This window comes from Pantherophis guttatus, chromosome 3 (assembly GCF_059756535.1).
Source record: "Pantherophis guttatus breed Tessera chromosome 3, ASM5975653v1, whole genome shotgun sequence".
Classification (NCBI taxonomy): Eukaryota; Metazoa; Chordata; class Lepidosauria; order Squamata; family Colubridae; genus Pantherophis; species Pantherophis guttatus.
The window spans coordinates 214,058,667-214,083,421 of record NC_142065.1 but is presented as its reverse complement, the minus strand read 5'-3'; the positions used below and the strand labels follow the sequence as shown (position 1 = coordinate 214,083,421).

Here is a 24,755-nt window from a genome sequence, read left to right as displayed (position 1 = left end):
GTAAAAATTCAGTGAACTGTGACAGGCTTCCCTTCACAGGGAGGACCTGAATAACAAGTAAGAAATTCACCATAAACATTTTGCTTGCATTTGTGTGTATTAAAAGCATTCCAGACAGATCTACTTTACAAATTGCTGGGAGTTCAAAAGCTGGGCACAAACTGTTAAAGAAAGCTTGCAAAGAAGAGAGATTGTAAACCCTCCAGATTGTATTTTTCCCCCAGAGCAGAAAGAGACAGAGAGAAAAAAAAATCAGGTTTGTGTTTCTGCAAAATTTTGTTTCTTTCGGCCCAAAGGGTCGGCTTGGTGCCCCCGTTTGTCCAACACAAAGTCTCTGGGATGCTACACCCACAATGATCCCCCGTTTCCCCCCCAATTTGGGTTGTGCTACTGAAAACACCCAACCACCGGTGCAGAAAGGAAAGCAAAGGGCAGGAAGAGCTGACCGGCCAGGGCAGCCGAGGGGGAGGCACCCACAGGACAGGTGGGTTGGGGGTTGCTTACCTGGGGAAGGGAGGCCCCTCAGAACTGAGTGAGGGTCTCTTGAAAGTCTCTCACCAGTCCTATCCAGCAGAAGGAACCAAAATGCGGCCTTGGCAGCTGGATTAGGAGAAAGAGGGAAAGTGGAGCGTTCCTTTCTCGCAATAATTGTAAAAACCACAGAGTTGGTCTTTGGGATGCTGGAGACAGAGAGATCTTGGTGCCGGTGTCACTCCTTGCTGAAGAGGGGGTGGGGGTGGGGGGGAAAGAAAGGTCCTGGCTGGGATCCCCCTGCTTCAGCCTGGCATTGCTCTGAGGTAGTTGCCGGGGGGAGGACATCCGATCCCTGAGAAAGAGCGAGTGAGTGAGGTGGCCGGGCAGACTTCGGTGTTGGCAGGAGGCGGCTTCACAGCCTGGGCTTGATCTGCAGGGGCTTTCCTAGGAGGGGGGGAGAGAGAAAAGAGAGAAGGGGGTCAGCTCTCAGAGCGGAGGAAAGAAGGCAGAGAAAAACCTCCTGGCCAAAACCCCGCCATTCGAACCCGTGACTTCTCTCTCAGACCTTTTATTAACTCAGCTCTTTCCCTCCAGATGTGGCACAGCCCCTCCCGACCACAGCTGGAGAGATGGAAGGAAGGCCCTTTCTTTCACCCCCCCCCACCCCAAGGTCAGGGCACTCCAGCCTCTCTACTCTGTTTTTCTTTCTTTCTTTCTTTCTTTCTTTCTTTCTTTCTTTCTTTCTTTCTTTCTCTCTCTCTTTCTTTCCTTCCTTTTCTTTCTTTTTCTTTTATTCCTTTCTTTATCTTTCCGTCCTTCCTTTCTCTCTCTTTTCTTCTATCTATCTATCTATCTATCTATCTATCTATCTATCCATCCATCCATCCACCCACCTACCCACCCATCCACCCCCACCCACCCACCCAACCAAATCCAATCCAATTGAACCCAACCCAACTCAGCTCAACTTAACCCAACCCAACCAACCCAATCCAACAGAATCCAATCCAAACCAATCCAACCTAATTGAACCCAACCCAACCCAATCCAGTTGAATCCAACCCAACCCAACCCAACCGAATCCAATCCAACTAACCCACATGTTCTCCAAGGAGATGCCTCATCAGTGCTAGAAGGAGAGCAGAGGCCAGACCAGACTGGGAGAGAAATGCTTTGAGTTGTTTTTGTACCCTCAGCAAAAGGACGGAAGTGGTCCCCCACAGCTCACTCTGACACCCCAAAGATATTTGAGGTACTGGAGGGAGGCAGGGCAGGAACCTGAGGGAGATGGGCTGGTCTGGACCTGGGAGCCAAACGCCTCTCCCTTCCCTGCAGATGCAAAGTTTCTGGCTCTCCTGAAGCCCCAGGCCCATGAGAAGAAGGCCCTCCTCTGGGAGACCCCTTTGCGGAGCTGGGAGACCCAATGCTAGGGACCTTCACCCAGGGCCAACCTTTGGGCTGAAGCTCAGAAACAACCAGAACTGATCAACTGACCACTCCCAGTAGCCACTCTGACTCTTATTTGGGCACCTTGCCCGATTTCCTGAGAGGATCGCAGCCTTGGGAGACCCTGACGGCCTTGATTTACGACTACAATTCAGCCCCAAATTTCTATTGCTAAGGGTTGTTAAGTGAGGTTTGTCCCGTTTTGCCACGTTTTTCCCCACAGCTGTTAAGCGAACCACTGCTATTATCAATATGGCAACCCAGTTGTTAAGTGAATCTGGCTTTTCCCCGTGGACTTCGCTTGCCAGAAGGTCACAAAAGGGGGCCCACGTGAGTCCCAGGACACTGCAACCGTCATAGATATGAACCGGTTGCCAAGGGTCTGGATTTTGACCACTTGTCCATGGGGAAGCTGCAACGGTCATTAAGTGTGAAAAACGGTCATCGGTTACTTTTTTCAGCGCCGTTGCAACTTCGAACGGTCGCTAAAGGGGCTGTCGTAAGTCGAGGACTACCTGTCTGCCAAGAAGAGGTCAGGAGGAAGAGAGAGCTTGCCCTGTGCTGGAAGAGAGTGTGAGGATGACAGCCGGAGGGTGATGAATAGCTGGATGGCCTCTGCTCCACCTGCCTTCTAAATCTTGCCTAAACAAACTTTGGGCAGAGTGGCACTGATTTACGACTTTTCAGCTAATTTATGTAAAATAAAGAGGGCTCGTTTAGCACCTTTCCACCCTTAACATAACAGCCATACATCAGAGGGAGGCCCAGCAGTCACCAGGGACGGGGCCATTACTCAACCGGCAAGAGAGACAGTGGCCGGGAAATAGCCAGCACTGCCCGCTGTGCCACTCTTGTCTCCTGGCACGGAAGCCTGGACTCTCAGGACCCAAAAAGGGCCACAAAGTGAGCAGCCCCAATTAGGTCACATCATCAGGTCTAGAAGTAAAAGGGGGTTTGAGGAATGGGGGAGGAGGAGGAGGAGGAGGAAGAAGACTGTGGGGATCCTTGGTGTTTTCTGAGCTGAGTTGTTATTATTTTTTTTTGCAGACGTTTTAATACCAGACTGGGTAACATCATCAGTGCAGGAAGGGAGTGGGTGGGTGTGTTCCCACTTTATATATTAGTGGCTTGCCTGTATATCGGCAATTCTTGATTGGGGTGTTGTTTATTGCTTTCAGCTCCAACCTAGACAATCAAGCCAACAGCAAATGGCAGCCCAATCAAGGAACACTCCCGCCAAGATTGACAGGGCAAGCCACCTGTATATATGTGGTCTTCCGGGTGCGCTTCAAGGTGTTGGTTATCACCTTTAAAGCGTCCATGGCATAGGACCTAGTTATCTTCGAGACCGCCTGCTGCTACCGACGGCCTCCCATTGACCCGTGCGCTCCCACAGAGAGGGCCTCCTTGGGGTGCCATCGGCCAAGCAATGTAGGCTGGTGACCCCCAGGGGGAGAGCCTTCTCTGTGGGGGCACCTACCCTCTGGAATCAGCTGCCCCCCGAGATAAGGAGAATCCAAGACCTCGGTGCCTTCCGCCGTGCCCTTAAAACCCACTTCTTCCAGCAAGCCGGGCTGGCCTAACACTTTTTAAAATGTTTTTAATTGTTTTGTCATTGCTTTTAATTATGGGGCCAAATATATATATATCTTTTTAATTGTATTCTAATGTTTGTAGTTTAGGCTTTTACTTGGCTGTTCACCGCCCTGAGTCCTCAGGGAGAAGGGCAGTATACAAATAAACAAACAAACAAACAAACAAACAAACAAACAAACAAACAAACAAAGGGAATTCTGGGAGTGGAAGTCCCCCCATCTGAAAGCTGCCAAGCTTGGGAAACGGTGATCTAAGTGATGAAAAACAGACTAAGGTAGGCCACAGAGTTATGGTGCTGGGGGTATCACATTCTTCAACCTCAGTTTACTCCCATGCTAATTTCATAATTTCACAATAATTTTAAAATTATTTCATAACTTTGTTATTCCTTCTTGTCCTCCCATCTCTCAACCGCCGCTGAGATTTCAATTTTTGTTTCTGGTTTATAGCTTGGCTTATGACCGTTCGAAAGTTTACAGACACCCCTGTCACTAACTGCCATCAGCGGTCATGTTTTTTCTTTAATGAAAATTCAATGGTAAGGTTCTTAAAATTGAATTTTTTAAGACAACAAGTACAACCAACAAGGAGGAGGGCTAATAGAGTTGAGACTACATTGTACCTCTACACAGAAAGAAAAGAAAAAAGAAAAGAAAACAGTGGAGAGGAGAGGAAAGAAAAGAAAAGAAAAAAAGAGATGGAGTGAGGGAAGGAAGGAAGGAAAGAAGAAAAAGAAAGAAGAAAGAAAGAAGGAATGAAGGAAAAGAAAGAGCTAGAGAAAGAAAGACAGACAGACAGAAATGGAAGGAACAAAGGAAAAGAAAGAGAAAGAAAAAGAAAAAAGGAGAGAAAGAAAAAGAAAAAAGAAAAAGGGAGGGAAAGAAAAAGAAAAAAGAGATGGAGTGAGGGAAGGAAGGAAAGAAGAAAAAGAAAGAAGAAAGAAGGAATGAAGGAAAAGAAAGAGCTAGAGAAAGAAAGACAGACAGAAATGGAAGGAACAAAAGAAAGAGAAAGAAAAAAGAAAAAGGGAGAGAAAGAAAAAGAAAAGGAAGGAAGGAAGGAAAAGAAAGAATGAGAGAGAGAGAGAGAGAGAAAGAGAAAGTAACTAACTAACTAACTAACTAACTAACTAACTAACTAACTAACTAACTAACTAACTTCCTGTGGTCCATTCCTCATAAATGCAATTATGCCCTTGCAAAGTTATAGCCCATCGGTGCAAGTCCACGCACAGAGTCCCATGACAGAAGTGACACATTCCACCCCCCCACCTCCTCTTTTTCAACAAATCCAAGAATGCTAGAAAATATCCCAATTGCAAGGATTGATGACCTGGGAATCAATACGGGATCTGGGGAAAAAAAAGAAAAGAAAAAAGAAAAGGCTAATCTGAATGAGTAATCATTTTGAAACGCAACCCCATCTATTTCATGCCAGGCTAGCAAATGAGGGAAAATCCAGACGGCAGAAGAAGCTCCGTGCCGGCTGAGCGAGCAGCCTTCAAGCTCCCTTATCGTTTATCAAGGAGTTCTAACAGATTAAAGTTGCGTTTCAGGGCGGCCCAAAAGATCTCCAGCTCTCAGCTGAGCACCTGGGCTATGAATTGCTTAAGATCTCTTCACAAAAAACGAGAGTACCCACTCGAAAGGGCCCTTGTGAGGACACACCTGCAATCCTGCACCCAATTCTGGCCACCACGAATGCAAAAAAGATGTGGAGGCTCTGGAAAGAGTGCAGAGAAGAGCAAGAAAGATGGTTATGGGATTGGAGGCCGAAACATATGAAGAACGGTTGCAGGAACTGGGTATGTCTAGTTTAATGAAAAGGAGGACTACAGGTAGCAGTCTTCCAAGGGGCTGCCCCAAAGAAGAGGGGGTCAAGCTATTCTCCAAAGGAACTGAGGGCCAGACAAGAAGCAACGGATGGAAATTCATCAAGGAGAGAAGCAACCTGAAACTAAGGAGAAATTTCCTGACACTGAGGACAAGCAATGAGTGGAACGACTCGCCTCCAGAAGTTGTGATGCTCCAACACTGGAAGTTTTTAAGAAGAGATTGGACAGCCACTTGTCTGGAATGGGGTAGGGTCTCCTGATTGAGTGGAGGGTTGGACATATGACCTCCAAGGCCCCTTCCAACTCTGTTATTGTTATAACTGAGAAGTTATAATACATAAGGCAAAAATAATATAAAATACGTAATATAAAAAAGATGTGGGGACTCTAGAAAGAGTGCAGAGAAGAGCAACAAAGAGGATTAGGGGACTGGAGGCTAAAACATATGAAGAACGGTGGCAGGAACTGGGTATGTCTAGTTTGATGAAAAGAAGGACCAGGGGGTGACATGATAGCAGTGTTCCAATATCTCAGGGGCTGCCACAAAGAAGAAGGGAGTCAAACTATTCTCCAAAGCCCCTGAAGGCAGGACAAGAAGCAACGGATGGAAACTCATCAACTAATCAGAAACTAATCAGAACTGATCAGAGAAGCAACCTGAAATTAAGGAGAAATTTCCTGACACTGGGAACAATCAAACCAGTGGAACAACTTGCCACCAGAAGTTCTTGTGGGTGCTCCATGACTGGAGGTTTTTAAGAAGAGACTGGCCAGCCACTTGTCTAGGATGGAATAAGTTTCTCTGCCTTGGGCAGGGGGTTGGACTTGATGATCTCTAAGGTAGCTTCCGGTCCTAGGATGTTCTGTTTATGAATGGATGGATGGATGGATGGATGGATGGATGGATGGATGTAGAGATAGATGATTGATGGATGGATGGATGGATGGTTTGAGTGAGTGAACGAATGAACGAATGGAGTGGTCCGTCCCCCTTTTGCCACTTTGACAGGCAAAGGAACCGAGCAAACAGAAATGTATTTTCCTTTCCAACCCCCCCCTTTTTTTTCCCCCTCTTCCGTGTTCCTGCCAGATCGGTCCACACTGTGTGATCAATCTTGCTGGCACCTAAACACTTGCTCACTTCTTTCTCCGACCTTCTGTGTTATCGGGCGCGGCACCCATTTATCTTCCCGGAACCAGGTATATCATTTCTACTTAGTGACGGCTCTGGCTAAGAAGCCTTCCCCCCCCCACGCCCCTCCCAATTATGATGATGGAAGGGCTTTGGAGCCAGGACGGCCAGGAGAAAAAACTGGAGAACGCTTTTGCTGAGCTGGTCGGGCTGCTTTGCAAGACGACGACCGACCGTCTTTCCACGAAAACCAACCAGCGTTTTTGGAAGAAGGGGAGGGAGGGAGGGAGGGGAACTGATCGTAAGAGTTGTTCTCTGTAGACTCCTAGGACCGGAAGGGACCTTGGAGGTCTTCTAGTCCAGCCCTCTTCCCAAGGGAGAAATCAACTTACAACTGTTCATTTAGTGACTAAAGTTACAATAGCGCCGACAAAAGTGACTTGTGACCGTTTTTCACGCTTACGACCATTGCAGCATCCCCACGGCCACCACATCAAAATTTGGATGCTTGGCTGCTGACTCATATTTATGACCGTGGCAGTGTCCCGGGGTCATAGGATCCCCTTTTGCGACCTTCCGGCAAGCAAAGTCAACGAGGAGGCCAGATTCACTTAATGACGCTAAAATGTTGGCCTGGGGGTGCCACAGACCTCCCAAGGGGGTCCTTAAGACGCAGAGAGGCCAGCTTCTTTCCACAAGAAAACAACCAAGATCAGAGAGCACCAAGGACCCCACAGCCTTCCTCTTCCTCCCCTTTCTCGTCCTCCTCCTCCTCCCTGCAAACCTCCCTCCCTTCTAGCACTGATGACGTCACCTAGTAGGGTCATGAAATGTTGGTCAAGCAAACCGCCCAGCTCAGAGAGCACCAAGGACCCCGAAGTTCAACCCTGAGGAGCCACAACGGTTCTCTTCTCTTCCTCTGTCTTTTCTCGAAGGAGACTCTGGCCCAGGGGCGAGAGAGGGAAAGGGGGCTGTTGGGGGGTGGGCAGGGACACAGATCCCCCCCCAAGGAACTGCATGGAGGGAGGGAGGCTGGATGGGAGCAATTCCATCAGAGGTTTGTTAACTCAGTTAGGTCTCACCAGTGCCGAGAACTGGGCAGTGAAGAAAGTGCCTGCCTCTCCTTCCTCCTCCTCCTCCACTTCGCAAATCCTGATGATGTTACCTAGTTGGGTCATGAAATGCCTGCAAGGAAACCACCAAGCCTTGGTGGCACAGCAGACTAAAGTGTTGTTAAGTAACACCAGCTGCCTGCAATTACTGCAAGTTCAAATCTCACCAGGCTCAAGGTTGACTCAGCCTTCCATCCTTCCGAGGTAGGTAAAATGAGGACCTGGATTGTGGGGGCAATAAGCTGACTTTGTATAAAAAAGAACACCGCTGGGGGGGGGGGGGGGGGGCGAAAGCCCTACTAAGCAGGTATATACAAAAGTATGAAGGCTATTATTGCTTAACACATTGTAAGCTGCCCTGAGTCTCCGGAGAAGGGCGGCAAAGAAATCGAACCAATAAATAAATAAATAAATAAGCTCAGAGAGCACGAAGGACCCCACAGCTACAAAAGCCTTCTTCTCCTTGGATGCTTCCTCTCCTTCCCACCTCCACCACCGCTCTTCCCTCCCAAAAAAGCCCCTTCCCGAAACTAAAGAACAGCTGCCCACCCTCCATGAATTCCTCCCTGGTGCCCCTCCCTCTTGGAGCCCTGCAGGAGCTGCTGGCCAGGCACAAGCTCGGCCAAGTCCCAAAGGGGCCTGTTTTTCCCCCCAAGAGGCAACTGGACTTTCTGGTTTTTCTTTGAAGACATTTCGCTTCTCACCCAAGAAGCTTCTTCGGCTCTGGCTGGATGGTGGGGGATGGTCATTGACCAGCTGTCTACAGGGAGTATCAATCCTTCCGTTCCCCACCATCCAGTCAGAGCTGAAGAAGCTTCTTGGAGGAGAAGCGAAATGCCTTCAAAGAAAAACCAGAAAGTCCGGCTGCCTCTTGGGAGAAAAAGCCCCTTTAGGACAATCGTGACCTGGATGATGGGAGTATCTCTGTAGACATAAAGCTCGGCCAACTTTCCTTCCGGCTCCTTCTGGCCCTGAGGACCTGACATAGGTGAGTTGCAGACCTATCCAAGATTGCTCCCAGTAGCATCCGATCAGGAAAGCTGCAGCCTGGTGTGTGTGTGTGTGTATGTGTGTGTGTGTGTGTGTGTGTGTGTGTCCCGGGACCCCTACAGAGGAGCCCCAGGTGGGTCAGGACACCCTTCCAGGTGAGGCAGGTGAGCCCAAGGGGACAGAGACCTGGCGGCCAAATTCTCCCTGCTGAAACCAAAGCGGTAAATAATATTTTTTTAAAAAAAAAAAAAACCCGGAAGCCACCGCGCTGCGCCTCCCTGAATTTTCCGAAGCGAAAGCGTTTTGCGTTGAGCGTGCTCAGCGGAGCCGTTAAAACAAAAAAAAAAAAAGATGCTGGAGCCAGCATCTCCCATTAACGTTACGACCGTGAAATATGACAATAAAATGATAGCCGTATGGCCGCCAATGTGCAAACCCCCGCTTGAGTTGCCAGGGGTTTCATCCTCGCTCCGACCGTGCAGAGAGCTGTAAAATGTTTACAGAGAGGGTCGTTGCCCCCCCCCTAAAATCCTCTTTTCTCTCTTAAACAAGGCTGAGCGGAGTCATTTACCAAACACCCCCCCTCCCCCTCGAACGTTCGCTGGGGAGGGGGGGGTGCGAGGGAAGGGAGGCGAACATCTGCTCGCTGCGGCGATCTTCTTGAACAAATTAACTAAAATGGGTGCTTTCTAATTAAATTAACACTCGATTGGAAGGGCCGGTGGGTGCATTCGATGACAATTGGGGGGGGGGATGGGGACGGAGCAGTGGAGGGGGGCAGCCGTGAGCTGTGGCTGGCACGAAAGCCGTTTTAACTGCAAGGTGCAAGGCAGAAAGGTGTGTTACCTGTGGAGGAGCAACGAGAGGTTTGCTGGCCGGTCAGAAGACAAGGAGTTATAGAACTGGATCTCTCTCCCCCTCACCCCACCCCAAAAGGGGTCTGGGAGGGAGGGGGCCATACGGGAAAGGAGGGCTAGATGGGGCTTTCTACCTGCGTGGGATGGAAGCTCCCACCAGAGATGGATTTGCAGTTGGTTGGACACCCAACTTCAATGTATACTCCTTAATTGATGGGCAGAGATATTAAATCAGTGTTTCTCAACCTTGGAAGCTTGAAGATGGGGGGACTTCAACTCCCAGAATCCCCCAGCCAGCAGCGCTGGCTGGGGGATTCTGGGAGTTGAAGTCCACCCATCTTCAAGCTTCCAAGATTGAGAAACACTGTATTAAGTGGGCAGACATTTCACGACCCCGCTAGGTAACATCATCAGGGCTAGAGGGGAGCGGGGTTTGCTCTCTATTTATACACAGTCCCTCCTAGCACTGATGATGGGTAATGAAACTTCTGCATCAAAATTAGCAAGCTCAGAGGGCATCAAGGACGTCCTCCCCCTCCCATATTTCACTCACTCCCTAGCACCGATGATGTTACTTAGTAGGGTAATGAAACGTCTGCAAGAAACAAACCAAGCTCAGGGATCATCCAAGATCCCACATTCCTTCTCCTCCTTCCTCCTCCACCACAAACACTGATGATGTTCCCTAGTTGGGTCATGCAATGTCTGCAAGAAAACAACCAAGCTCAGAAGGCACCAAGGACCCCACAGTCATCTTCCTCCCTCCTCCTCCTCCTCTCTGCAAACCCCACTCCCTTCTAGCACTGATGATGTTATCTAGTTGGGTCATGAAACGTCTGCCAAGAAACCCACCAAGCTCAGAGCCCACCAAGGACCTTACGACTACAAAAGTTTTCTTCTAAAAAGCAAACTTCAGTGAGAAGCCAGAAAAAAATTACATAAAAAGGAAGAAACAGAGGGAACACAAGCTGTCTTTACACAGGAAAGGCCCCCTTACTTGATGCCCGGTGCAGAACTTACCTGCAGCCACTGGCAACAAACCAGGTTTCTTTCTTTCTCTTCTTCTAGATTTAGAGACCATCGTTAATTACCCCAAAAGGGGGAAAAGGAAGAATTACTCTACATTTCCTTAGCCTAAATAGGGTGCAGGAGCCCCGGGTGAAATCATGGGACAGGGACTGGCTTGAAGAGGTCCAACTGAGAGAGATGAGCAAGGACAGAAAGGAGGAGCATCTGACTTATTCCTTAATTTCTTATTAGGTTTCCTTCTTGACAAAATATGACTCAACTCTCAGTCATTCTACTAGTCCAGGGGTGGGCAACTGTGGCCCTTTGACAACCTGTGGACTTCAACTCCCAGAATTCCAGAGATAGCCAAGCTGGCTCAGGAATTCTGGGAGTTGAAAGCACACAGGTCATAAAGGGGCCATATTTGCCCACCCCTGTGGACCTAGTCCAATTTGTAATCTTCTACACCAACTTTGGCCACTTTAAGACCTGTGGACTTCAACTCCCAGAATTCCTCAATCAGGTCAATTCTGGGAGTTGAAGTTCACAGGACTTAAAGTTGCTGGACACCCCTGTTCTACACAATGGAACCAGAAATTGTGAATGCTCCAACACTGGAAGTTTTTAAGAAGAGATTGGACAACCGTTTGTCTGGCATGGTAGAGGGTTTCCTGCCTGAGCAGGGGGTTGGACTAGAAGACCTCCAAGGTCCCTTCCAGCTCTATTCTGAATTTAAAGATGCCTGAAAACCCCCCCCCCCAATTGCTGCTTTGTCTCCTCTACGGGAGTTCGGCCCCAGTGGGGCAGGGGACTCCCCCTATGGCGTACCTGCTTCTTCCCCATTTCTCTCTGACTTGGGGCCCTCCTCCAGAGGGGAGGTGGGGGGTGACTGGAGAGAGATGAAGGAAGGCTGCTTGGTCAGTCGGCTGTTTTGAGAGAGGATTCTGGGGTACCAGAAGGTCCCTCCTGTTGCTCCTTCCTCCTCTTCCTCCTCCTTTCGCCTGCAAGACAACAAAGAAAGAGCAACTGAAAGAAACTGAAAGAGCAAGAGCCTTGGTGGCGCAGCGGCTAAAGTGCTGTTAAAGTGCTGTTAAAGTTGCCTACAATTACTGCAAGTTCGAATCTCACCAGGCTCAAGGTTGACTTAGCCTTCCATCCTTTCGAGGTGGGTAAAATGAGGACCCGGATTGTGAGGGCAATAAGCTGACTTTGTATAAAAAAGAACATCGCTTAGGGGGGCCCGAAAGCCCTACTAAGCAGGTATATACAAAAGTATGAAGGCTATTGCTTAACGCATTGTAAGCCGCCCTGAGTCTCCGGAGGTTCAGCTTGTAGCTTACTCCTAACTTGTTGGTCAGGCAATATATCTGTTTCTTTAAGAAACAACTGGCTACAGTGCATAAATAAATAAATAAGCAGCGCAGAGAAGCGTTCTTTGTTCCTGGTTGTTCCTGTTCCTGTTGCTTCCTGAGTCTTTCTGCTGATTGGTGTTAGACTGGATTGTTATATGGTACTGTATACCGAGAGTTACTAAAGTCTGTTTGCTTTGGTAAGGGAAGATACTTACTGGACAGATATTACTGTTTATGACCTTGGACTGTTTTACCTACACCGAGACTGCTTATTATCTTGTATATAAAGTATTTTTCTCACACGAGCTGCACGTTTATCTCCTTCCCTGTGTGTTTCTGCTCTGCTCGTTGCACAAGCAACAAATACTTTTTACACACACCCTAACAGGCGGCATATAAATCGAACCAATAAATAAATAAATAAATAAATAAACTAAGGTGTTTAAAGGGAGACTGGGCAGTAATGGCGAACCTTTGAGACACCAAGTGCCCAAACTGAGCATGTGTGCATGGCCAAAGTGAAAGGTGCACGCGTGTGCAAATGCGTGCATGCACATGCATGCAAGGACATGCCCGAACGTGCGCGAATGTGCCCATGCGTGGACATGCGTGCATGCGCAGCAGAGACCCAAAGACCAGCTGGCCGGCGGTAGATGGGGCATCCCAACACCGGCAGCACGGCAAGAGGTAAGATCTTTGTCTTCCGTGAGCTTCTGTTTTGTTGTTTGCAGGGAAACGGAAGCTCAGGAAAGAAACGCCATGGAGATCTGACCCGGGGCCAGCAGAGAGGGTGCTACGTGCCACCTCTGGTTCACCATCACGGGTATAGGGTCTCCTGCTTGAGCAGGGGGTTGGACTAGAAGACCTCTAAGTTCCCTTCCAACTCTTGTTCTTCTGGACTCTTAGCTCAGAGGCTGTGAGTTAGTTCTGGCTTGAGCTGACCGCTACGCTCTCCCTCCCCTCCAGCCTCAGCCCCTCCCTTTTGGCCACCTGGCCTCCAGGAGGAGAGGGACGGGGGGGGCGCCGCTTAATGTGACGCGCTTCATCATGTTTGACGTCTGCCTTGGCAGCGGCCGCTACTCAAGACGGAGGAGGGAAGGAGCTATTTAAGAGCCCTTCTCACCTAACCCTCCCTGAAAACAGGACTGCAACGCGCGGGCCCTGGGCCAGCTCCTCGTCTTCCCTTGCCCTGACGGATTCCTGCCTGCGTCGCCCCCCCCCAGCCCCCCCAAAGCACATTCTGACCTAAAAACAGCAAGGAGGTATTTTCTGCCTCATTGACACAGGGGAAGCGGGCGAGGGGCCGTCCCAAGTTTACGTAGTCGCCCTGAATTAACTTGGCCGGGGTATTAGTGTGGCTCCGCCGGGCACTGCCATACAAGGAGGGTTGGGGGTCTGCAGAGCTTCCCCGGGGACGGATATAAAGGAAGAGGCAGAGAGAGGGGTGGGGGGTGGGGGGTGAAGCTCCTTTCCAGGTTATCCCCAATCCATGGGGAGGTTTTAGGGCTGAGCACCTAAGCCAGGATTTTGCAACCTCTGCCACTTTAAGACGGGTGGACTTCAACTCCCAGAATTCCCCAGCCAGCTGGCTGGGGAATTCTGGGAATTGAAGTCCACTCGTCTTAAAGTGACGGAGACTGAACTACAGGCGCAGGTAGGCCTAGACTTACAACAGTTCATTTAGTGACCGTTCAAAGTTACAACGGCACTGAAAAAAAGGACCCTTTTTTTCACACTTACGACCGTTGTGGTGCCCCTACGGTCACGGGATCGAAATTCAGAGGCTTGGCAACTGACTCATACTTATGACGTCACCCATTCCCCTTTTGCGACCTTCTGACAAGCAGAGTCAATGGGGAAGCCAGATTCCCTTAACAACCTAACTTAACAACTGCAGTGATTCACTTAGCAACGGTGGCAAGGAATGGAGCAAAACTCGCTCAACGAATGTTTCACTTAACAACGGAAGCGTTGGGCTCAACGGTAGTCGAACGTCGAGGACTAAGGGCAACCCTCGAGTTATGAACAGAACTGAGGCCAGGTTTTTGGTGGCTAAGCGAGCCAAACTCTTCATTTTCCCCCGTTTTATGATCTTTCCTGCCATCGTTGTTAAGGGAATCACCGCCCTTGTTAAGAGCAGTTGACTAGCGGGGAATTAGTACGGGACAGGGTAGAAATGAAGCTGTGTGGGATGTTAAAATGCACTGTAATGTAATGATTCTGTAAGGGTCTCCTGCTTGTGGAGGGGGCTGGACTAGAAGACCTCCGAGGCCCCTTCCAACTCTTGTCGTTCTCTTTTCACCCTTTGACGCTGCCTGGAGGCTGACAACTTCAAGCCTGATGGGTTGTCGTTATCAAAGGCCCCGAGATGCAGCTACTAACCCCAACCTCCGGGGCTCTGTGGGTCAAACCTTCAGAAGAATTGTGGGGGGCTGCAGGTTTGTTCCTGGCTGATCTCTGGCTGCTCTGCAGAGCCCCAGGCCCTTAATGTGCTCGCCTGGCCCAGCCCCAAAGGCTGAGCGACGGGACGAAGAGGGATGTGACGGAGGAGGAGAGGGTCACAGTCCCCGTGAAGTCGCTGGCAAGAGGCACCCTCTCTTCTCTTCTCGGGCCGGGAAGATTTATAGATCCACCAGATCACCTTCCACACAAACTGTTGATTTAAGGCTTCGGGACTGCCCTGAGCTGCAACAACAGATCAGCTGGGTCCTTTTCCACATGCGGCTGCGAGAAGGACTGCAACCCAGGGAATCCTCGGCTTACGACCACAACTGAACCCAACATTTCCGCTGCTAAACGAGACAGCTGTTAAGTGAGTTTTGCCCCATCGGAAGACCTTTCTCGCCACCGGTGTTAAGTGAATCAGTACCACCGTTATTAAGTAGCTTCCCTGTGGGTCAGAAGGTTGCCAAAGGGGATCATTTAGCAATGGGACTCTGCGACTGTCATAAGTATGAGTCGGTCCCAAGCAGTTGGATTTTGGTCACGTGACCACGGGGGATGCTGCAACGGCCGTAAATGTGAGAAAGTCATTTTTTTCCAGTGCCATCGTAACTTCGGTCAGTAAATGAACCTGTTGTAAATGAACCTGTTGTAAATGAACCTGTTGTACGATCAGAAAGGGGATTAAGTGGGGAATGAAGTCAGAGCGCAACAGGCCAACATGGCCCAGAATTCATTGATGATTTGATTTGGGAATCTGCGTCGTTTGTGTGAACAGCGGAGTCCAGCTCTCTTGCTACTGGGGAGGCACCAGGAGGTCCCCGATGTTCTTGGATGATCAGAAGAAGAGCGTCTATCCTTCACTGGCCAGTATCCATTGCCCAGAATGGCTGGCAGATGAGAGTTATGGATGCAGGGCACCCACTTCTAAATCTACCTCATTCCACAACTATCACCACGTCCTTCCAACACGGATTCCTCTGCTGGCTCCCAAGACCGGCTTCTCAAGAGCAAAACATGCCATCCCAACGGTGCTTTTTCAGGAGTCAAAAAAACTCTCTGTTTTTTTCTTGGAAGATGTTTCGCTTCTCATCCAAGAAGCTTCTTCAGCTCTGACTGAATGGTGGGGACTGGAAGGATTGATACTCCTTGCAGACAGCTGGTCATTTGCATCCTTTTAGAGAGTCGTTGAGGCCACCTGGAGGTTTGTCTGTGTCCTCAGGGTCACCTGAGTGGTGCCAATGGCTGTGGAGCTTCTTGTACACAATAGATGATGTCCTATCCCTCCCCCTCTGTTGAGAGAGGTCTGTTGAAGTTGGACCTAAATGTCCTCTTGGACCCTTCTTTCAAACCAGGTGACCCTGTGGACACAGATAAACTTCAGGTGGCCTCAACGACCCTCTAAAAGGATGCAAAAGACCAGCTGTCTGCAAGGAGTATCAATCCTTCCATTCCCCATCATCCAGTCAGAGCTGAAGAAGCTTCTTGGATGAGAAGTGAAACGTCTTCAAAAGAAAAAACAAGAAAGTCCAGTTGCCTCCTGAAAAAGCACCTTTGGGACAACCATGACCCGGTTGACCGAAAATCTCCGTAGACCATAACGTGCCACGTTTTGAAGAGGTTCCCTGGCCAAGAACCAACAGGAATTCGGCACAAACTCTCCTTTCATCTTTTGACATCGTTCGGTGGAATGGGACAACTTGCCACGGCCAATCCTGGTCGACTCACCCCGGCCAACTCTCTGTGGAACAACTTGCCATAGAACAATTTCAATGTGGGGTAATTAAGAGAGGGATTGGTAGAACTGAAGTTCGCCCCAATCTCGAGGACTTCTCACCCTGCCGCAATTCACTTCTCTCTCTCTTGAGTTATCCCGCGTGGAATTGTTGTTCCAGGGTGAGTCAACCGAGGCAAGTTGGCCACAGCAAGTTGTCCTAGACCCCCATTCGGGCCCCCTCCTCTTTTAAGGTTCCCACCATGGCTGCAGGGCCAAAGGTCAAGCTTCGAATTTTGCTTTTGCTGTTTCACCCGAGGGGGAGGGGAGAGGAAGAATGGAATGTACAACGAGACAACAGCCATGGGAACCAAGGACACTTCAGGAGGTGTTTGCCAGAGTCAAAAAGACTTTCTCATAACAATATTAAGAAACACAATTGGACGATGTGACCTGGTCTAATAGGGAGAAGGAGAATCTATACTTTAACTACACAGGTTTGCGCGGGAAATAGCTAGATCTGATTTTGCTTTCATATGTGCCGAAATGATGTACTCAACAAAGCTTTGCACAAGGAGATTGGATCGTCTTCGTTGGTGCCTGCTTCGCTTGGGTTCATCAGTCGGAACCTCGACACCAAGACCAAGGAGAGCAGCACTGATGCCAACCTGGCTATGGGAAAGAGACCCATTCTTCTGATGGCCCCCAGGCTTTCCGTGCGGGAGAAGACAGCGCGATGGCAGCTCCCGAGGAACCTCCTTACCTCCAAGTCTGCTTTGCATAGTTTCTCTGCTCAGGTGGGCAGGAGTTTCTAGTGCTGGCTTGCTTGGTCTGGTGCTTCTTCTGGGGATGCTGGAGTTTGCAGTGGGAGCCCTTGGGGCAGACACCGTGCTTGGAGAAGTCCGGGCACACCAGTGTGTGTTTCTTCTTGCACTGAAAAGGAAGACAACAAGATCCACCATGAATCAACAACCTACGGAGGAAGGCAAGGACGGCCTTCTGGAGCTTCTCCAAAGAAGGAACTCAAGCGTTTAGGGAGCTGCTCAAATATCTGAGGTGGCTTCCCAAAGCTGGACGGCAGCCAGCCCGGAGGAGCTTGGAAGCTAAACGGGGACAGGGTCCAGCATCAATGTTACAGCCAAATAACATTATCAGATAACCTTTTATGGGCTAGAAACACAAAGGGGATTAAGGCTTCTGGTCTTGAATTGCACCTTCAACCAGGTCTATGTTGATACAGAAAATGCAAGACACACAACTCTCTCTCTCTCTCTCTCTCTGTGTGTGTGTGTGTGTGTCAATTTAGATGCTTCAACTCAAGCTGAATCCCCACATTGAAAAGGCCAAGGCAATTTGCAGTGGACGTCGTGGAAATGTCACAAGTACAGGTAGTCATCTTATAAACATTTGTTCAGTGACCGTTTGACCTTCCAACGGCACCGAAACAAAGTGACTCGTGACCGTTTTTCACACTTGCGACCACTGCAGCATCCCCATGGTCACACGATCAAAATTTGGATAGCACTGGCACTTAGACTTATATACCGCTTCACAGTGCTTTCCAGCCCTCTCTAGGTGGTTTTCAGAGTCAGCCTCTGGCCCCCAACAATCTGGGTCCTCATTTTACGACCTCAGAAAGATGGAAGGCTGAGTCGACCTTCAGCCGATCAGGATTGAACTCCTGGCAGTGGGCAGAGTCATCCTGCAATACTACACTCTAATCACTATGCCACCAGGGCCCTTCCTTCCTTCCTTCCTTCCTCCCTTCCTTCCTTCCCTCCCTCCCTACTTAGTGCTTTCCAGCCCTCTCTAAGCTGTTTACAGAACCAGCCTCTTGCCCCCAACAATCTGGGTCCTCATTTTACGACCTCGGAAAGATGGAAGGCTGAGTCGACCTTCAGCTGATCAGGATTGAACTCCAGTGGCAGTGGGCAGAGTCATCCTGCAATACTACACTCTAATCACTATGCCACCAGGGCCCTTCCTTCCTTCCTTCCTTCCTTCCTTCCTTCCTTCCTTCCTTCCTTCCTTCCTTCCTTCCTTCCTCCCTCCCTCCCTCCCTCCCTCCCTCCCTCTCCTTCCTTCCCTCCCTCCCTCCCTACTTAGCATTAGCCCTTAGACTTATATACCACTTCATAGTGCTTTCCAACCCTCTCTAACCTGTCTACAGAGCCAGCCTCTTGGCCCCAACAATCTGGGTCCTCATTTTACCCACCTCGGAAGGATGGAAGGCTGAGTCAACCTTGAGCCAATCAGGATCAAACTCTTGGCAGTGGGCAGAGTTAGCCTACAATACTACATTCTGACAAGGAAGGAAGCACTAGCACTTAGACTTATATCCCGCTTCCCAATGCTTTCCAGCCTTCTCTAAGCAGTTTACAGAGTCAGCCTCTGGCCCCCAACAATCTGGGTCCTCATTTTACCAACCTTGGAAAGATGGAAGGCTGAATCAACCCTGAGTCAGTCAGGATCGAACTGCTGGCAGGGGCAGAATTAGCCTGCAATACAGGATTCTAACCACTGTGCCACTATGGCTCCGGCATGTACTTATGGCGGTTGCAGTGTCCCTGGGGGGATCACGTGATCCCCTTTTGCGACCTTCAGACGAGCAAAGTCCATGGGGAAGCCAAATTCACTCAACAACTGTGTTACTAACTTAACAACTTATTCATTTTTGCTCCAAAAGACGCATTAGGGCTTATTTTCCAGTTAGGTCTTATTTTCGGGGAAACACGGTATATAAACTCTGGCTCAGGAATTGCAGAGACTGTATATGGACTCTATGATGGTATTCCTTCTCAGGTTTTTTTCAAGGCTGATATTTCAGGCACAGAGTTGGAGTGAGTGTACGGCTCGGACCCAAAGGAATAGCCAGGGTGCCAGGACAGGCTGGGAGGGAAGCCACAGACCCAGGCCCAATGATGTCCAGGAGGGGGACTGGGGGCCCTTTATTTCAGGAGAAGGACCACTCATGATCAAACTTGGCTGCATTAACGGAGGGACAGAATCAAGGTGAGGTGAAGTGTTAGTACCACTTTATGATGTCTTGGTGAGGCCTCACTTGAGATATTGCATCCAGTTTGGGTTACCATGATGTAAAAAAAAGATGTTGAGACTTTAGAAAGAGTGCAGAGAAGAGCAACAAAGATGATTAGGGGACTGGAGGCTAAAACAAATGAAGAATGGTTGCTGGAATTGGGTATGTCTACTCTAGTGAAAAGAAGGACTAGGCAGTGACAGGATAGAGGTCTTCCAATATCTCACGGGCTGCCACAAAGAAGAGGGGGTCAACCTATTCTCCAAGGCACCTGAAGGCAGTATAGATGGTACCTGGCTCAACAGCAGGAACTGTGAGAGGGATCTTGGAATCTTAATGGACAATCACTTAAATATAAGCCAGGCGTGTGCAGCAGCAGCCAAAAAGGCCAAGACAATCCTAAATTGCATTAACGGAGACACAGAATCAAGATGAGGTGAACTGTTAGTACCACTTTATGATGCCTTGGTAAAGCCACACTTGGAATCCTGCATCCAGTTTTGGTCGCCATGATGTAAAAAAAGATGTTGAGACTCTAGAAAGAGTGCAGAGAAGAGCAAGAAAGATGATGAGGGGACTGGGGGCTAAAAGATATGAAGAACGGTTGCAGGAATTGGGTATGTCTAGTCTAGCAAAAGGAAGGATTGAGGGGGGACATGATAGCAGTTTTCCAATATCTCAGGGGCTGCCACAAAGAAGAGGGAGTCGATTTACTCTCCAAAGCAAGACAAAAAGCAATGGATGGAAACTTATCAAGGAGAGAACCAACCTAGAAATAAATGTCTATGGAGATTCTCCGTCATCCAGGCCATGGTTGTCCCAAAGATCCTTTTTTTTCAAGAGGCAACTGGACTTTCTGGTTTTTTTCTTTGAAGAGGTTTCGCTTCTTATCCAGAGCTGAAGAAGCTTCTTGGATGAGAAGCGAAACGTCTTCAAAGAAAAACCAGAAAGTCCAGTTGCCTCTTGAAAAAAAAACTATCTTTGGGACAATCTAGAAATAGAGGGAAATTTCCTGAAAATGAGAACAATGGATTATTAGTTGAACGTCTTGCCTTCGGACGTTTTGGAGGTCGGACAACTGTTTGACTGGAATGGTACATGATCTGCTGCTTGAGGAGAGGGTTGGACTAGAAGACCTCCAGGGTCCCTCCCGATGGTTACTCTCTTTGCGAGAGGAGCAGAGGGAACGGGGATGTACTAAAACGCGCCACGCTTTGCAGCTGAAACATGACCAAATATGGATGAAGAAAAAGGAGAGACAGGATGATGGTCCAAGTCCCTTCCTGGAAATATGGGAAGACATTACATCCAAATGCGTGGGGCTAAATTTACACGTATGCGGTCTGCTTTCAAACCCGAACCGGGAAGGTTTCCTTCGAAGTGCCTCCTTCTGCTTCTGGTTTATCCATCAGAGTTCTGGCCGGTTGCGAGGAGGCCGTCCTCTGAGGTTACGGAACTAATCCATCAGGCGCTGCACTCACACAACACCAATCGAGGCTCGAGAAACACACAACAGCTGGGCAGAGGCAAAGAAACCGCATTCGGACAGCCTTGCCATGTCCACCTAACCTTCGTCTGAGCAACCTCCGAAGCTGGGCGGCCGACGGAGGGACGGGACAGGCCTGCCTCCATGCTGCGGCTCCGACGGATGTTTTAAGAGCGATTTTTGGGACCCTGGACATGGCTGTTGTGCGCACGCAGAAGTAGGCAGAAGCTGTCACCTCTTAGTGGCGAGGACAATTCAATCCCTCTGACGTCAAGGGACAGGCTGGTCTGGAGCCGGGAGTGGCAGAGAAAGCGTGTCTGGAGAGGCTCTCCGTGCCAGGCAAGCTAAAAATACAGGTGCCCCCCACCCCCACCCCCTCCGTGGCTGGGTATTTACAGGGTGCCCCTCCTTGTTAGAAATTGAAGATGCCGTCTTGGTCCCCTGTGACGAGGGCTTTTCTCCTCTTGAACCTGCTCAAATCTTTGGTCTGGCCACCCTCCCTGGGGGGGATAAGGAATGCTGGCACTCTCACACAGGAAAATATGTAACCTTACCCGGGTAACAAGTGGACTAGGATCTGTTGACCAGCCTCTCTGCTATACCCAGAAGAAAACCAACTGGGTGCCCAGCTAATTCTGGGGTTGTGCTCTGCCCGGAGGGTTCTAATGACGCCATAGATTGGCTTACAGAAGAACAGAAGGGGCCTTGGAGGTCTTCTAGTCCAACCCTCGCTCAAGCCGGGTTTTCCAACCTTGGGAACTTTTAAACCTTGAGGCTGGCTGGGGAATTCTGGGAGTCGAAGTCCACGAGTCTTGAAGTTGCCAAAGTTGGACACCTCTGTCCGATTCCATTCTAGACAAATGGCTCTCCAATCTCTTCTCGAAAACCTCCAGGGATGGTTGTCCCAAAGGTGCTTTTCCAAAAGGAAACTGGACTTCCTTGGTTTTTTTTTCCCCCTTTGAAAATGTTTCGCTTCTCATTCAAGAAGCTTCTTCTGCTCTATGGAAGGACGCTTCGAGTCCCACAATGGACGAACGGCTGCAAAAGTTGATGGAGTTAGCAGAGGGGGCTAAATGAACTACTTTAATTAAAGAAAAAACAATACACAATTACTTTGGTTTCGACTTGGAAACCGCTTCTGGACTTTGTGCTCGAGGTGGAAAAAAATGAAACGTTGATTTTGGATTTTACTGATTAGATAGGTTTGTTATAAAAGGGGCTAGTTTATACCATTATGTCAAAGTAAAAAATTGAGGTTTCATGTTATCTTATTCTACTGCATCAAAGGCAATTGGAAGTCAAGGCCTTTTCTTTCTTTTTCTCTTTTTCTCTTCCCTTCTCCCTCCCCTATTTTTCCTACGATTCTCTTTTGTATTTTTGTATTTTATGTTATAAACTAATAACAATTAAAAAAGAAGCTTCTTCAGCTCTAAATGATAGGTGGGGGATGGAAGACTTCTTTGCAGTCATCGTTAGCACTCAAGAATATAAATCCTTCCATTCCCCACCATTCAGTTAGAAGTGAAGGAACTTCTTGGGTGAAAAGCGAAACGTCTTCAAAAGAAAAAACAAGAAAGTCCAGTTGCCTCCAGAAAAAGCACCTTTGGGACAACCAGGACCTGGATGACTGAGAATCTCTACAGACCTCCAGTGATGGAGCACCCATAATTTCTGGAGGCGAACCGTTCCACTGATTAATTGTTTTTAACTGTCTGGAAATTTCTCCTTAATTCCAGGTTGTTTCTCTCCTTGATTAGTTTCCATCCATTGTTTCTTGTCCTGCCTTCAGGTGCTTTGGGAAATAAGTTGACCCCCTCTTATTTGTGGCAGCTCCTCAAAATACTGGAAAGACTGCTATCACGTCATTCCCCTACATGACAACAGTCCCTGGTCTGCCTCCTCCAGGCCGTTGAAAGATGTCAATCAGGCCTGGGTCAGGGTGAAGAGGGAGGGGTATGAGGGACGCTCTGATCCCAGCCAGAAGAAACGCTGCCCTGCCACGCCTAACAAGAGATGCAAAATTGCATGGCGGGTAGAAGTACGCGCCAATGATAAGCATCCACCGGCCTCTTGGGCAGTGCCCAAGAAAACACAGAGATTCGGTTACTGTGAGCCTCCAGCATGTCAGATGAGGTGAGGAGGAGGAGGAGGAGGGGGGGGGGCTAAGAGGTGTAAGGGGGCCCATCTCATTCTTGGAGATATTTGATCTGGTTCACCTGTCGGGGAAGCTAATTTTACCCCTCTGGGCAGATCCTGGATGGCTGGATGGCTGGTTGCACTATAAAAAGGAAGAGCAAACATCTCGAGGGGGCATAAGAAAATCCAACAGGAAGTTCAGGATGGGGAAGGGGGGGGAGAGGGCAGAGTGAGGGGGGGTGTTCCAGTGCTGTGCCTTACAGAAATGCAGAATGAGAGAGTTGGAAGGGACCTTGGAGGTCTTCTAGTCCAGCCCTCTGCTCGAGCAGGAGTCCAGACAAATAGCTGTCCAATCTCTTCTTGAAAACCTCCTCTGATGGGAGCACCCGCAACATCTGGAGGCCAGGTCTTAAAGCAATAAGGGAGGGGGCTCCCCAAACTGCCAATCTTCAGAGGGATTCCCTGGGAACATGGAGGGATTCCCCACCCACCCACAAAACCACCTTGCTGAGATGGGCTTCCCACACTCCTTGGGAGCCTAGGACTTGCCTCCAGAAGTTATGGGTGCTCCATCACTGTTGGTTTTGAAGAAGAGGCCGGAGAGCCACATGTCTGAAATGGTCTACTTGGCCTAGGGTCTCCTGCTTGAGCAGGGGGTTGGACTAGAAGACCTCCGAGATCCCTTCCAACTCTGTTGTTCTGCTGTGCCACCGTCATATGCCCACGGAGCCTGGCCTTTCCCAGGAGGGCCGTTTGGGAAAACGGTGGGCCGGGCGCACAAAGTGAGTGGCGGAACGATTACGTCCAACCCTTCGCTTCATTTCAGGAGGCGAAAGAGAGGCAGCTGGTCGAAAGAGGGATTTGCCTGGCATCCCCCTCTGGCAGCAGCCTGCAAACGGTGGGAATTCCTGGCTTCCTGCTTGCCAGGCTGCCTGCACCCATTGTCCACAACCTTGCCCCGGCCCCAGGGAGAGGAGGAAGGGGGCGCCCGCTCGACTTGATTTAGTTTAGTTTAGTTTAGTTTAGTTTAGTTTAGTTTAGTTTAGTTTAGTTTAGTTTAGTTTAGTTTAGTTTATTTGATTTATCCTGGATTGGGGGCCTGTCTGTCGCAGACCCATGTTAGTTAGTTGTTTCATTGATATACTGACAAACAGGGAGGGGAAAAGGAGGGAGAGAAAGAAGGGGAAGGGAGGGGAGGGGAGGAGAGGAGGGGAAGGGTAAGGAAAGGAAAGGAAAGGAAAGGAAAGGAAAGGAAAGGAAAGGAAAGGAAAGGAAAGGAAAGGAAAGGAAAGGAAAGGAAAGGAAAGGAAAGGGGAAAGTAATGGAATGGAGAGAAAAGGAAAGAAGAAAAGAAAGGAAAGATGGAGGGAGGGAGGGAGGGAGGGAGGGAGGGAGGGAGGGATATCATACCATCTCCCCCCTCTGCTGGTACTAATTTTTAAATGGGGCAAGCTGACTTTTATGCAACTGTGAGCAAGGAAGTGAGAAAAAGGGAGTGAGTGAGAGGGGAGAGGGAGAGGGAGGGGGGGAGAGAGAGAGAGTGAGTGAGAGATACCTTTTATAGAAATAACCAACAACACCGGCCCACATGTCGTCACCTATTCTCACGGGGCAGCTCCTGACACCAGAACCTCAGAAATGGCCCCGGTGACATTTGAGGAGGGGGTAACCGGCAAAGGCAGGTGCGTTAGCAGAGATGGGAGCCTGCTGACCCTCTCCAGCTGGTCTTTGCAGCTCAGGCCGGCGCTGCCCCCTACTGCAGCCAAAGAGCAGGAGACGGTCTCCACCCCAGCCTGTTTCCCAGCTCTCAAACCATAGTTTGCAGCCAGGACGGAAGCGGGGGTGTAGGAAATGACCAGTCTGAGACCGAGGGAGGGGTCAAACGCCTCATAAGTCTCGAGTCCCTTTGCGCCCACAAAAGATCTAAATTCAGCCCAATTTGAATTCCGCTGACTCTCATTTAATTCGCTTTGACTGTTTGTAGTTCAGATTCTTCTAACAGAGCATAAATGTGCAAAATCTCTATAGATTCATTTGAACTGCCTGCCTGGATCTCCTGATTTCCCACGCTTGAAAGGAGGCCTTGCTTCGCCCCAAAATGACCCAACAGAGTGGACTATTAACGGAGGCCGGCCTTGG

General features: G+C 49.3%; 1 protein-coding gene across 2 annotated transcripts in view; it reads right to left on the bottom strand.

The window, feature by feature from the left end:
- Window positions 1-78: 78 nt before the first annotated feature.
- Window positions 79-24,755, bottom strand: part of ZC3H3 (zinc finger CCCH-type containing 3) — a 203,565-nt gene continuing 178,888 nt past the window's right edge. For both annotated transcript variants that reach the window (XM_060681781.2, XM_087891407.1), the window contains exons 10-12: window positions 16,721-16,890; window positions 11,278-11,450; window positions 79-918 (exon numbers count right to left, since the gene is read on the bottom strand). In XM_060681781.2, the coding sequence (XP_060537764.2) occupies window positions 887-918; window positions 11,278-11,450; window positions 16,721-16,890 (375 nt within the window). In that variant the 3' untranslated portion in view covers window positions 79-886. The remainder of the gene's footprint in view (window positions 919-11,277; window positions 11,451-16,720; window positions 16,891-24,755) is intronic.